The sequence below is a fragment of the Eschscholzia californica genome, unplaced genomic scaffold (genome assembly GCF_041429995.1).
Source record: "Eschscholzia californica isolate CP2 unplaced genomic scaffold, dmEscCali1.0.p SCAF_6, whole genome shotgun sequence".
NCBI classification, from domain to species: Eukaryota; Viridiplantae; Streptophyta; class Magnoliopsida; order Ranunculales; family Papaveraceae; genus Eschscholzia; species Eschscholzia californica.
The window spans coordinates 43,435,069-43,449,639 of record NW_028238483.1 but is presented as its reverse complement, the minus strand read 5'-3'; the positions used below and the strand labels follow the sequence as shown (position 1 = coordinate 43,449,639).

General features: G+C 36.9%; 1 protein-coding gene and 2 long non-coding RNA genes across 3 annotated transcripts; all 3 read left to right on the top strand.

Moving 5' to 3' along the window:
• Nucleotides 1-614: 614 nt before the first annotated feature.
• LOC147535322 (putative ascorbate-specific transmembrane electron transporter 1) lies at nucleotides 615-3,270 on the top strand. The gene is made up of 4 exons (XM_086651185.1): nucleotides 615-1,325; nucleotides 2,255-2,303; nucleotides 2,400-2,599; nucleotides 2,726-3,270. Exons 1-4 carry the CDS (start codon nucleotides 1,173-1,175, stop codon nucleotides 3,023-3,025), a joined length of 702 nt encoding a protein of 233 aa, XP_086507311.1. The 5' UTR covers nucleotides 615-1,172; the 3' UTR covers nucleotides 3,026-3,270.
• Nucleotides 3,271-4,371: 1,101 nt separating this feature from the next.
• LOC147535321 (uncharacterized) lies at nucleotides 4,372-6,976 on the top strand. Its single transcript, XR_015228440.1, has 3 exons — nucleotides 4,372-4,499; nucleotides 5,094-5,170; nucleotides 6,605-6,976. It is a non-coding gene; the product is annotated as an uncharacterized LOC147535321 (long non-coding RNA).
• A 3,638-nt stretch (nucleotides 6,977-10,614) lies between these two features.
• On the top strand, nucleotides 10,615-13,213 carry LOC147535320 (uncharacterized). Its single transcript, XR_015228441.1, has 3 exons — nucleotides 10,615-10,734; nucleotides 11,329-11,405; nucleotides 12,842-13,213. It is a non-coding gene; the product is annotated as an uncharacterized LOC147535320 (long non-coding RNA).
• The last annotated feature ends 1,358 nt before the right edge of the window (nucleotides 13,214-14,571 follow it).

Genomic DNA, 14,571 nt, shown 5'->3' with positions numbered 1-14,571 from the left:
AAAATCCAAAAGGGCACCTGGACTAAAAGCTAGGGCAGGTTAAACTATTTATTTATTTTATTTTTTATTTTTTATTTTTTTTGTTGAGAGGGGCAGGTTAAACTAGAGTTTGGCTTATGAATTTATTTTCTGTGTAGGATTTATCTTTTTCGTAAAGTTCAACCATAAGCTCAAGGGGTTCCAAATATTATTAATAATATTTCCGCTACCTACAAAAACTATACGGAAAATAAATTTTTATACTATTAGATTATCGAATAGTCTGAAACAATGTCTGTTTACCATCTAATTCGTAGTTAAGTGGATAACATCTCTTACCAATTATTTTCTTTTCACACGAGAATATCAATAATTTTTGTTAAGAGTGTTGTACTCATTTAATTAAGGAATTGACTTCAGATTATTTTTTTACGACGAATTGTCCCACTATCTTGTCCAGTTGCGATTGTGATTTGATCCAATTAATTAATTTTTGCTACACCTCATCAACCTTGTCCCACCATTTTGTTATATTGAAAATGAAATAGATAATGTTATCCTTTTATTTATTATAAAAGTTGTGTCCACAATTTCAACACACTATCTCCATCCGCCAAAGGTATGACTCGCCACTCATTTTAGGAATGTGAACGGGAGTCCAAGTTGCGGTGGGATTCGTACTGCAAGTGTTGTTGTCCAATTTGGCACATCTGGATCTCACGATTTTAAAAGGCCCCACTAGAAAATGATGTTTAACCTCTTAAGAAGAGTGTCTCACTCCTCACCACCGATGTGGAATTGTTTACAACAGGAGTATATGTATTAGTTTATTTTTCGTACTTTCATCCTAATTAATGCCCTTCACTAGCTAAGAATTAACCTTAGTAGGAACCAAACAATATATTAGTACAAAAAATGGGGAGTAAACGGTGTGCCGGTCAAATGATAGGACCATTTAAGAATTAGCCCCTAATTTGCTATTCAGGTAAGTACTGTGAATGGTCAAGATTGATCAAATAAAGGATCTTAGTACAATCAACCAGGAAAATCTACGGCTCAAAATGTTTGACTAACAGAGTTCATATAAAGAAGATCGATCTATCTAATAAGGAGAAAACAGAGGAAGAAAGTTTGTATTCGACCAAATTTCTGGGAGAAGGAGAAGAAAGTTAGAGAGAGAAAGTTAGATAGAGATGGGGATACAGTTGAAAGTAGGAGCTTACCCCTTCACTATAGTTTCTCACGTATTAGGAGTTATTGCAGCGATTCTTGTTTTGATTTGGAACATTCATTTCAGAGGAGGATTAGCTTTTGAATCCGCTACTAACAAATCTCTCATCTTCAATGTAAGTTTTTCATTAAAAATTGTAAATTTTGATCATAACCCACTTCTTGATTTTGATTTTTATTCTTGAGAAGAATCAATTTGATGATCTTCATGAGTTAATTTCAAGTTTTCCAAATCAAATTGGTTGTTTTGATGCTATTTTTAATATGATTTCTGTATCTAGCTAGAGAAAAGTTAGTGATGATTGTGAGATAAAGAAGGGATTCAATTTGATTTGTTAAGAATTTGAATTGGATGCCCTAATATTTGTTGGATGAACCATAAACCCTAAAAACTTACTAGCAATTCTTTTGTATTTATAAATTGGTATGTAAAAACAGAGGAAATTAATTAGCATTTGTAATTATCTTACAAACTGGATGTTAAGTACTTTATTAGTCTAGTTAAACTCATCCCTTTACTAATAACTTTGAGAATAATAAGTTGTATTTGAACCTTCAAATCCAACCACTCACGGTTATATCCATTTATATTTTATTGTCTTAGTTTTACTTTCGACCACAAATTGTAATAAGGGTGTACCTGAAATCTCACATTATACCGACTGAAGTGACTAGAGTATCTTCCAGAGGTCAAAAACCTTTGGTTGGAGTAGTTACTAAGTTGGTTTCCGCCCTCTAGGTCAAGGGTTCGAGGCACAGAGTCATTACCCCTTAGACGTTTTAGAAAAGAAAGAAAATAGTATTTGTCATAGTACAGTATCCAAAGAACCAACACCACAAAAAAGATACTAATTTGGGAAGGATTATCAAAATGTTACATAGTAAAGTATATATGACATCTTGATTTAATAAATTTGATGCTAGATTAAGACATTTGTGGTTAAGTGAACTTTAATCATTGAGAAAACAAGCTTTCAATTTTCAAACTTATCAACATTGTTCAATCCTTAATTTTAAAGGATAATTGTTGTTTTTGAATTTTCAGATTCATCCAGTGTTGATGTTAATTGGTTTCATTATCTTAGGAGGTGAAGGTAAGTGAATAAAATCTAGAGTCTTTCTCACTTTGATGATCAATTGTTCTTGAAATGTATTAACTCCTTAAAATCTTAAATCTCTTTTTTAAATAGCTATAATTAGTTATAAAGCTCTTCCATGGAGGAAAGAAGTGAAGAAGCTCATACATTTAATCCTCCACGGGATCGCTCTGATACTCGGAGTCGTTGGTATCTATGCCGCCTTCAAATTTCACAACGAGAGCGGAATCCCCAATTTGTATAGTTTGCATTCGTGGATTGGTATCGGAGTGATCGTTTTATACTTCATTCAGGTATGTATTTGCATTATATCGGGCAAACCGATGTTTGAGTTTGCAGGCTTGGGCTCAAACTCGATTAGAGTAATTGACCAACATTTAAAATGTTAATGATATATATTTTTCTTGAAAATTTTGCAGTGGGTATTCGGGTTTGTGGTGTTCTTCTATCCGGGCGGATCACCCGCACTAAGAGGTGAATCTATGCCATGGCATGCTCTATTTGGACTCTTTGTGTATGTATTGGCTGTGGGAACAGCTGCATTAGGGTTCTTGGAGAAGCTCACCTTTCTTCAGAGCTCTGGGCTTGACAAGTATGGACCTGAAGCTTTCCTTGCCAACTTCAATGCCATTGTCACTATTCTATTCGGAACCTTTGTCGTATTATCAGCTGTTTCTCCAAATCACGTTGTCGATGACTTTAGCTACGCATCTATATAAAAAAGTCGATAGCCGTTTGAAGCTTTATTAATTCAACCCATCTATCAACAATGATATCGTATGATTATAGAAGTGACAGGTAAAATGGGTTGAATTAGTGAAAAATACAGCATGGGTGGAATATTAGATTCCACAACCCATCACTATTTAGTTATTACTTATAAGACATGAACATATGTTGTGATATTTGGACTAAACCTTGTATTTATTTATGTTTTGATTAATGGTGTATATTGCTTGATCCATATACTAGATGTAAGGAAGATTCTATTTTTCCCTTTCTTCAGTAGACAATCAGGATACGAGTCTACGACCCAAGTGCGAGTAGCACGCGGGTAAGGCCATATTTAGTGTCATTTCACTCAAATAGAATGCTTAGATCCTTTGTTTATAGGAGCCATGTCAGTAGTCAAGGTAGTTAACTTATTCTGAATGATCTAGTAAAAGCTCAAGTTATGAATAAGTCTCCAGACTATGAAATGGTGGCTAATGGGAGGTAATAACAACATATTGTATAGGGCAAAGTCGCCATAGTCATCCTAGAGACGATTAAACATAAATGTTAAAGAACTCATATTTTTTCCGCATACAATGTTAACTCTAAGTCTCTACTCTTGCATAATCCAAGAGTAGATTTTTTTTTACTAGTGAAAACATCTGGTTGAAAGAAGGCTTTCAATCTTTCAAGTGTACCAATCTCAGTTTCCTTTTGGTTTTTTCATAGTTGTGGCCACCATTAGTCCACAATAGAAGAAATTTTAGGTTTTCATGTGGCGTGTGTGGAGAGATGTCTCATCCATTGTAACACCCAGATCTTGAGTCAGAGAATCGGACGAGTTAGAGCGCCGAGCGGATTCAGTGGTTTCTTTGGGGTTTGGTATTGGATACGTATTTTGATTGATTCAGATAGCTCATTGAATAGTTCTCAAAATATTATGAATTTTGACTGGTCACACGAAATTATCGGACATGGTTTGGATATCGAGTCGTATTCGACAATTATCGAGTTAAGAGGGACAATATAATCTCTTCATGGTTGGTTGTGGGAGGAAGAAGAAAAGAAAAGATTAACTAGGGGGTCAAAAAGTAATCGATGGGGACTGGATTAGCAGACCATAAGATTAGAGGGACTGATTTATGAGGTATATAGAAATTATGGACTGAAAAGTAATTAAATTTTGTGGCCACTTTATAATGCGACATGTGGCACCCTATTTGCAATCCAACATTCCAACCGAATTTAAGCCTGGCTGTGCATGTGTGACGCGTTTTGGTGGGGAAAATGATTTTATATTTCATGTGGACCCCACTTGTTATTACCATTCAAAACCCACTTTCACCCATATTTTTATTTAGGCGTTTGGGAACAGAGAGTGAGAAAGGATGGGCGATTTTAATATAGTGTTGATGGTTCGATTTTCGTCCGTCGATTTCTTGGTGTACGGTGGTCGGAATTCAATGAAACTTCTTCCAGGTAATTGTATTCGACTTGTTCTACATATCTATCCGTTCAGAATTTTCAATTTCGTCAGTATTTGGTGGATTTATGATGGTTATATCGATAACTATATAGTTATACTAATTTCTTTTGGGTTCATAATTTGGAGCAGTTATTCTTTAATTTCGTCGAATGATTTATGTTCAGGATGATGTTTAGGGTATTGTTACTATTTTGGGGTGTCTATATATAGACGGGTTGCTGCCGAATTATTTTACGGTTCGAATTTCATATTTGGGGCTAGTTTTGGGAATTAATTGGAATAGAAATGGTTACCCGAACTTTGTCATATTTCACATAAATTGACAGTTTGAGTTATAGATTCATATTACTGGGCTGGTTATATGGTTTGTCAGCTCATGAAGACTCGGAAATATAAAATAGAGTTCATGGTTTGTTGCTTGGTTCATAAGGTGTATCAGTTGTTAAGTGGAACTTCTCAGTGATCTCTTTAGTGCCGATAGGACATTTCTAGTATAGTTTCATTCATTTTATGCATTCTTGCTCTGCAAGTGGACTCTTGACAGTTATGTAACTGTCAAATGACCGTTTTGCCCTTTCATATTTCAGTAGGACTAATGAACTGCAATAGGGAGCTCGAGCAGAAGTGGAGCTTAGTAAGGAGCACCATTGGAAGCGAAGAAGAGGTAGGATCCTACGAATCTTACTTGGAGCACGGGTATTCCCCGTTTCACCATTATATATATATATAGTCGTTTTTCTTCTTTTTATAGTTCTCTAGTTCAATTTATGATATGATATGGTATGATATGTATGTATGTGGTGTACTCTATGTTATGGATGTTTCTCCTTTCAAAACAAATTGGTTTTTCTGAAAAATAATCACATGGAGGCGGAATCGCTTGATCTGTGTGATCGTTTTGTGTGAACTGTAAACACGTGGTGGCGGAATCGCTTGAGCTGCGTGTATAACATGGAGGCGGAATCGCTTGATCTGTGTTACGTGTAATGGTTGTTTTACCACGGGCATTGGTTGGTCCCCTTGTTTATTTTATGTTATGGATTAGCCATGAATTATGTCAAGGGTTACACTCGGTGCGTGGCCAGCCGTTTGGTAACGACCATTCTAGTTTACCCGGAATGGGGTCCGGAGAGGATGGGAGTTGGGGTATTCCGACCCTTGGAGTGATTAGGGGACTGACCCAATGCCATGCTTGTTTATTTATTCTGCTAAACCACTGGTGTGTGTGGTTTGAATTCTGTTGTGAATGATACTTACAATGTTTTCACCGAAATGAAAGAGGGTGTTTACCCGAGTTTTCTTAATAAGAAAATACTAATTCTCTGAAAGTGGACACTTGTAAAAGCTTGGCTTTAAACAGGGTTTACCCTACCTTGAGACATGAGAACGCTCTTCTCCTTTTGGTTGATGGGACCTTTAGGAGGGCTCTGTTCTTGTAGCTTTGGGAGCCTATCAGATCATTTAATACTATTATAGGTTCATGCATATGTTTGGGTATTCTTCGAATGGTCAATGAGTTACCTTGCGAGGAAGCGTCAGATCTGGCCGGAGATAGGACGCGCCTCAAGATGAGATAATTGTATCGCCGTGGGTATATGGCTCTGCTACACGACGATGCTCTTATAGTCGTCTGGGTAAGTCATGACATATTCTAAGCGTATCATTGTTTGGGTGAGATTTACTATTCGATGCGTATTGAGATCACAAGCCAGCCCGATGGGCGATGATGACGAAGGGAGAGTTACGGAAGCTCTTACCGGGGTATTACGTGGATCCATGTGTACACTGCAGTAGTCAAACGTTCGATAAGGCGCCGCCTGCCTACGCACTAACAAAGGCCGAACGGTTCTTCCTAGCCGAATAGTAGGTGACCCCGACTGAGGGCGTATTCAGTCGTGATCTTGGTAAGCTAGAAGAATTATCTTGCTATATTGCTTTGCTTCGTGTGCATATTGATATCTCTGTATATATCTGTATATATGTAACACTTATAACTATTGATATATTAAAATGTTGATGTGTGTGGTGAGGGTAGGATGTCTAGGTATCCTACTGAGCTGACCTTCGGGTTATCTCATTCCTATTTGTTGTTGTTCAGTTGCAGGTATTGGTGACCCGGAGTGACATAGTTTACTTCGACGGCTCACATTATGTAAGATTATAATTTCTATTATATTTTCAACATAATCACAACGTTAATATTATATATGTATCATCTAGAATAGTTAGGATCGTTCTCTCACTTGTCTGTGATTGTACACATGTAAATATTATGCACACTATCACTTTGAATTTGATGTTATTGATATGTTGGAGTTTGTGAAAAATGTATGAATGTTTGACAGGTTTTTCAGGTTTGATATGTTCAATTTATAGAGGAGACTCTGTCCAAATTCAGTCTTTTCTGTGAACTATTCATAAACATTAATTCAAGTTGTTTTTCTCTTTATGAAAACTATTTTGGGTTACATATTTTCCGAGCATATTTTCAAAAGGTTTAAACTATATTTGATTTTCCGCTGTGTTTGTTTTTGATTTGTAACCCGTGATGAGAGTTTTGGCTTGGGTTTATATTTGAAACTCGTTTGAGTTAGTATTAGACCGAGTTTCTTTTATAAACTGCCGGGCAAACCGTGATTCGGAACACGGGGCGTCACAGTTGGTATCAGAGCATGAGTACGTGCATTGGGCCGACTGGCATCAGAAAACTATTCTGTGTAATAATGGGTGAGGTAACTAAAAGTACCAAGGCTTGTTAAATTCGTAAAAGCTACAAGATAAAATATGAAAAGATAATAATATTGTTGATTTTATTTTGTTTTATTTGAGATTTTAAGATTTTGGTTTTATCTTTGCTGACTTTTATGTGCTCAGCACATCTGAGTCAGGCCTACGTGAAGGTCCCACTCAGATATCATAATGTGAGTAAGGTTCCTTTAACGGTAGGTCACTTACATTGTGATTTTGTTATGCGAGCACATTGCCTGCAGAAGATAGTGGTGGCGATCAACCGAGCATTATTGAGGTACGAATTGCATTCATATTAGGCTTAGGTTCATATCATTGGTTGTTGTGGATGGACTTTGTGACTTCGAGTTACTCGGAAAAAGGGAACACTTTGTGGTTGGTTGACGTAAGTTGATCTTTCCTTGATTGTTGTGCAAGGTGGTATACGAGGACAATCAAGGGTTGATAAGAGGTTTTAGTAGAAAGTTTTAGGCAGGACAACATATTGATGTTGTGAAAGTATCAAAGACAAAAGTGTCTGAGGAAGTTAAGTGTAGTTGACTTTTGACAGTAAACAAGTTCACAAGGATCGACAATAGGAAAATGTTAAGAACATTACGAGATGAACATTGATTTATTTGTTCATTTAGGACAAGGATAGTGAACTAGTAAGCTAATCTCCATAGAAGGACAATTTGGAAATTTGCAACGACTCAAAGAAACTGAAGCAAGAAATGGTGCTAACGACCAGGTGTCCAGCGACAATAACCCAGGGTATCAGTCAAGGAATAATATGCGTGGTCAACTTATCTGATATGGATGGACTTGTGGTAAAATTTTGTGAGCCTAAGTCACTCGAGCAGGTGATTCTCATATGAAGACATTGCCAGGAGTAATTAACCTAGGTGAATCGGTAATATGAGAAATGCTATCGAGTAATGAAGAAGCTACAAATTGAACCACTAAAGAAGTATTGTGATCACAATGGTGCGAAAACATCTCTACGAAGGATTAACTAGATGAAAAGATGAGTCAGACCTTTTGTGTTATGGACCTCATGGTAGTTGTACACCTTCCTTCATTTATGAGTTTCGATCAGATCAATTAGAGAGAGTTGAGGTTGACTTTGATCGGTTTTGTTTCGAGCATGTATTGTTTTAGTTTGATTACAGATAAGGTATGGTCTGGTTGAAAGAAAGTTATATGATAGAGACACATATCTTTTATCGGCTATAGTTGTTGGTGGTGAGATTTAGGGGCATCAGACACATGACCTTATCGAGAGAGACTACTTCACTGAATGGTAGTTCGTCACCTGGAAATAATAGATGTGTTGATCTTCAGATTTATAGATGTGGCACAAATGTCAGTTATGTCGGGGTTTTTATTCAGTTGTCAGAGTATTATCAGTGAGAAGGATAGTTGTCTAAGTTCAGTTGTTATCTGGTACATCTTTTCATTCAGTTGTACTATACGAGATGGTATTCTCAAGTTATATGTTGACTGCACGATATTGAGTTCGATTTTTCTAAAGGATATATATTTTTCATATAACACTACGATGGATTTCATCGACAATATTCAGTTTATATAGTGATTGAGGAAATATGGTCTAGCAGGCTAATGTACGGGATTGAACTATATTGGTTCAACGAGATACTTCGATATTGGAGGTTATATAGATTGAGACAGTGTTGGTTATTAGAAGTATCTGGGGTTCTCAGGTTATTGTAACATGATTCTCGAGGGTTGGTTTTCTTACGACTTGTATAGATTTTACAGTGGTCTTCTATTTTATCGTCTTATAAACATCAACTATATTTTCCTGAGACTATAGTGTCAATGGTAATGTTGACTTGAATAGATTATAGATATCTTCATTCTCTATTTTCTTATATTATTGGCAACAATATTTTCTTATATTATCGAGAATGGTATTTTCTTTGAGGATGTGGGATTAACGACATATCATTCTTATTTATAGGTTATAGAGGTCTTCATTCTTTATTGTATTTTTTATCGTGGACAGTTATAAAATATTCTTGGGTCATGTGGTTAGATGGAAACTGGATTTCATTGTTCAGTTATTTTGATATCTTAGAAATTGCTTCAGAGTATGGGTTTGATGTAGGAAGAGGAAACATATGTGCCAGCTTATTTTATGGTTGCACATATTAGTGTTCAACCTCAGTTTCACTTCATAATGTTATAGTTCTATAGAAGAATTCAGGATATAAAGGGTTGGATCTAGTTTGTTTATAGGTTCTAGCCAGATTGAATTTTATATCCATTCTCAATAGGTGTTTTACGAGAATAGGCTATTCAGATATTAGAGTATATGTAATATGCCTTTTGTTCGAACCAATAGACTATTGTAGCGCAAGTATTTTCATGTGTCAGTGTTTTCTCACAACGACACCAACACTCGGTTTATTCTCATCAGATTGATGTTATTTGAGTTTTCGTTTGTAGCTTTTGTTCTTCATTATTTGTAAGTTAGAGTTGTAGACTTTCTTGGTTCAGATTGGTAGAAGAGATAAGGGAGTTTCGTTGATCATCGACAAAGACACTTCAGTGGTAGGGAGAACTTTCTTCTTATATAGAGTGTTATGATGGACCAGTTTAGGGGAATTTGACTTCGGTGAAGTACCATTAGGGATGTCCATATCCTAACAAATTTAAAGGTTACAGAAGTCTCGGTTAACATCGAAAAAGGTAGTTCTCTTGGTTCGAGTTGTGACATATTTTGTTGACATTGGCAACTGTTGTTTCATTATCTACTTTCTTCGAATTTCGAGGACGAAAATCCAATTAAGGGGGGTAATACTGTAACACCCAGATCTTGAGTCAGAGAATCGGACGAGTTAGAGCGCCGAGCGGATTCAGTGGTTTCTTTGGGGTTTGGTATTGGATACGTATTTTGATTGATTCAGATAGCTCATTGAATAGTTCTCAAAATATTATGAATTTTGACTGGTCACACGAAATTATCGGACATGGTTTGGATATCGAGTCGTATTCGACAATTATCGAGTTAAGAGGGACAATATAATCTCTTCATGGTTGGTTGTGGGAGGAAGAAGAAAAGAAAAGATTAACTAGGGGGTCAAAAAGTAATCGATGGGGACTGGATTAGCAGACCATAAGATTAGAGGGACTGATTTATGAGGTATATAGAAATTATGGACTGAAAAGTAATTAAATTTTGTGGCCACTTTATAATGCGACATGTGGCACCCTATTTGCAATCCAACATTCCAACCGAATTTAAGCCTGGCTGTGCATGTGTGACGCGTTTTGGTGGGGAAAATGATTTTATATTTCATGTGGACCCCACTTGTTATTACCATTCAAAACCCACTTTCACCCATATTTTTATTTAGGCGTTTGGGAACAGAGAGTGAGAAAGGATGGGCGATTTTAATATAGTGTTGATGGTTCGATTTTCGTCCGTCGATTTCTTGGTGTACGGTGGTCGGAATTCAATGAAACTTCTTCCAGGTAATTGTATTCGACTTGTTCTACATATCTATCCGTTCAGAATTTTCAATTTCGTCAGTATTTGGTGGATTTATGATGGTTATATCGATAACTATATAGTTATACTAATTTCTTTTGGGTTCATAATTTGGAGCAGTTATTCTTTAATTTCGTCGAATGATTTATGTTCAGGATGATGTTTAGGGTATTGTTACTATTTTGGGGTGTCTATATATAGACGGGTTGCTGCCGAATTATTTTACGGTTCGAATTTCATATTTGGGGCTAGTTTTGGGAATTAATTGGAATAGAAATGGTTACCCGAACTTTGTCATATTTCACATAAATTGACAGTTTGAGTTATAGATTCATATTACTGGGCTGGTTATATGGTTTGTCAGCTCATGAAGACTCGGAAATATAAAATAGAGTTCATGGTTTGTTGCTTGGTTCATAAGGTGTATCAGTTGTTAAGTGGAACTTCTCAGTGATCTCTTTAGTGCCGATAGGACATTTCTAGTATAGTTTCATTCATTTTATGCATTCTTGCTCTGCAAGTGGACTCTTGACAGTTATGTAACTGTCAAATGACCGTTTTGCCCTTTCATATTTCAGTAGGACTAATGAACTGCAATAGGGAGCTCGAGCAGAAGTGGAGCTTAGTAAGGAGCACCATTGGAAGCGAAGAAGAGGTAGGATCCTACGAATCTTACTTGGAGCACGGGTATTCCCCGTTTCACCATTATATATATATATATAGTCGTTTTTCTTCTTTTTATAGTTCTCTAGTTCAATTTATGATATGATATGGTATGATATGTATGTATGTGGTGTACTCTATGTTATGGATGTTTCTCCTTTCAAAACAAATTGGTTTTTCTGAAAAATAATCACATGGAGGCGGAATCGCTTGATCTGTGTGATCGTTTTGTGTGAACTGTAAACACGTGGTGGCGGAATCGCTTGAGCTGCGTGTATAACATGGAGGCGGAATCGCTTGATCTGTGTTACGTGTAATGGTTGTTTTACCACGGGCATTGGTTGGTCCCCTTGTTTATTTTATGTTATGGATTAGCCATGAATTATGTCAAGGGTTACACTCGGTGCGTGGCCAGCCGTTTGGTAACGACCATTCTAGTTTACCCGGAATGGGGTCCGGAGAGGATGGGAGTTGGGGTATTCCGACCCTTGGAGTGATTAGGGGACTGACCCAATGCCATGCTTGTTTATTTATTCTGCTAAACCACTGGTGTGTGTGGTTTGAATTCTGTTGTGAATGATACTTACAATGTTTTCACCGAAATGAAAGAGGGTGTTTACCCGAGTTTTCTTAATAAGAAAATACTAATTCTCTGAAAGTGGACACTTGTAAAAGCTTGGCTTTAAACAGGGTTTACCCTACCTTGAGACATGAGAACGCTCTTCTCCTTTTGGTTGATGGGACCTTTAGGAGGGCTCTGTTCTTGTAGTTTTGGGAGCCTATCAGATCATTTAATACTATTATAGGTTCATGCATATGTTTGGGTATTCTTCGAATGGTCAATGAGTTACCTTGCGAGGAAGCGTCAGATCTGGCCGGAGATAGGACGCGCCTCAAGATGAGATAATTGTATCGCCGTGGGTATATGGCTCTGCTACACGACGATGCTCTTATAGTCGTCTGGGTAAGTCATGACATATTCTAAGCGTATCATTGTTTGGGTGAGATTTACTATTCGATGCGTATTGAGATCACAAGCCAGCCCGATGGGCGATGATGACGAAGGGAGAGTTACGGAAGCTCTTACCGGGGTATTACGTGGATCCATGTGTACACTGCAGTAGTCAAACGTTCGATAAGGCGCCGCCTGCCTACGCACTAACAAAGGCCGAACGGTTCTTCCTAGCCGAATAGTAGGTGACCCCGACTGAGGGCGTATTCAGTCGTGATCTTGGTAAGCTAGAAGAATTATCTTGCTATATTGCTTTGCTTCGTGTGCATATTGATATCTCTGTATATATCTGTATATATGTAACACTTATAACTATTGATATATTAAAATGTTGATGTGTGTGGTGAGGGTAGGATGTCTAGGTATCCTACTGAGCTGACCTTCGGGTTATCTCATTCCTATTTGTTGTTGTTCAGTTGCAGGTATTGGTGACCCGGAGTGACATAGTTTACTTCGACGGCTCACATTATGTAAGATTATAATTTCTATTATATTTTCAACATAATCACAACGTTAATATTATATATGTATCATCTAGAATAGTTAGGATCGTTCTCTCACTTGTCTGTGATTGTACACATGTAAATATTATGCACACTATCACTTTGAATTTGATGTTATTGATATGTTGGAGTTTGTGAAAAATGTATGAATGTTTGACAGGTTTTTCAGGTTTGATATGTTCAATTTATAGAGGAGACTCTGTCCAAATTCAGTCTTTTCTGTGAACTATTCATAAACATTAATTCAAGTTGTTTTTCTCTTTATGAAAACTATTTTGGGTTACATATTTTCCGAGCATATTTTCAAAAGGTTTAAACTATATTTGATTTTCCGCTGTGTTTGTTTTTGATTTGTAACCCGTGATGAGAGTTTTGGCTTGGGTTTATATTTGAAACTCGTTTGAGTTAGTATTAGACCGAGTTTCTTTTATAAACTGCCGGGCAAACCGTGATTCGGAACACGGGGCGTCACAGTTGGTATCAGAGCATGAGTACGTGCATTGGGCCGACTGGCATCAGAAAACTATTCTGTGTAATAATGGGTGAGGTAACTAAAAGTACCAAGGCTTGTTAAATTCGTAAAAGCTACAAGATAAAATATGAAAAGATAATAATATTGTTGATTTTATTTTGTTTTATTTGAGATTTTAAGATTTTGGTTTTATCTTTGCTGACTTTTATGTGCTCAGCACATCTGAGTCAGGCCTACGTGAAGGTCCCACTCAGATATCATAATGTGAGTAAGGTTCCTTTAACGGTAGGTCACTTACATTGTGATTTTGTTATGCGAGCACATTGCCTGCAGAAGATAGTGGTGGCGATCAACCGAGCATTATTGAGGTACGAATTGCATTCATATTAGGCTTAGGTTCATATCATTGGTTGTTGTGGATGGACTTTGTGACTTCGAGTTACTCGGAAAAAGGGAACACTTTGTGGTTGGTTGACGTAAGTTGATCTTTCCTTGATTGTTGTGCAAGGTGGTATACGAGGACAATCAAGGGTTGATAAGAGGTTTTAGTAGAAAGTTTTAGGCAGGACAACATATTGATGTTGTGAAAGTATCAAAGACAAAAGTGTCTGAGGAAGTTAAGTGTAGTTGACTTTTGACAGTAAACAAGTTCACAAGGATCGACAATAGGAAAATGTTAAGAACATTACGAGATGAACATTGATTTATTTGTTCATTTAGGACAAGGATAGTGAACTAGTAAGCTAATCTCCATAGAAGGACAATTTGGAAATTTGCAACGACTCAAAGAAACTGAAGCAAGAAATGGTGCTAACGACCAGGTGTCCAGCGACAATAACCCAGGGTATCAGTCAAGGAATAATATGCGTGGTCAACTTATCTGATATGGATGGACTTGTGGTAAAATTTTGTGAGCCTAAGTCACTCGAGCAGGTGATTCTCATATGAAGACATTGCCAGGAGTAATTAACCTAGGTGAATCGGTAATATGAGAAATGCTATCGAGTAATGAAGAAGCTACAAATTGAACCACTAAAGAAGTATTGTGATCACAATGGTGCGAAAACATCTCTACGAAGGATTAACTAGATGAAAAGATGAGTCAGACCTTTTGTGTTATGGACCTCATGGTAGTTGTACACCTTCCTTCATTTATGAGTTTCGATCAGAT

What these genes read in the sequence shown, in the direction of transcription:
- LOC147535322 (XM_086651185.1), top strand. Translation starts at nt 1,173, where the DNA reads ATGGGGATACAGTTGAAAGTAGGAGCTTACCCCTTCACTATAGTTTCT. An exon ending in ACAAATCTCTCATCTTCAAT is followed by an intron (nt 1,326 to 2,254) that starts GTAAGTTTTTCA and finishes TTGAATTTTCAG; the next exon opens with ATTCATCCAGTGTTGATGTT. An exon ending in CATTATCTTAGGAGGTGAAG is followed by an intron (nt 2,304 to 2,399) that starts GTAAGTGAATAA and finishes TTTTTTAAATAG; the next exon opens with CTATAATTAGTTATAAAGCT.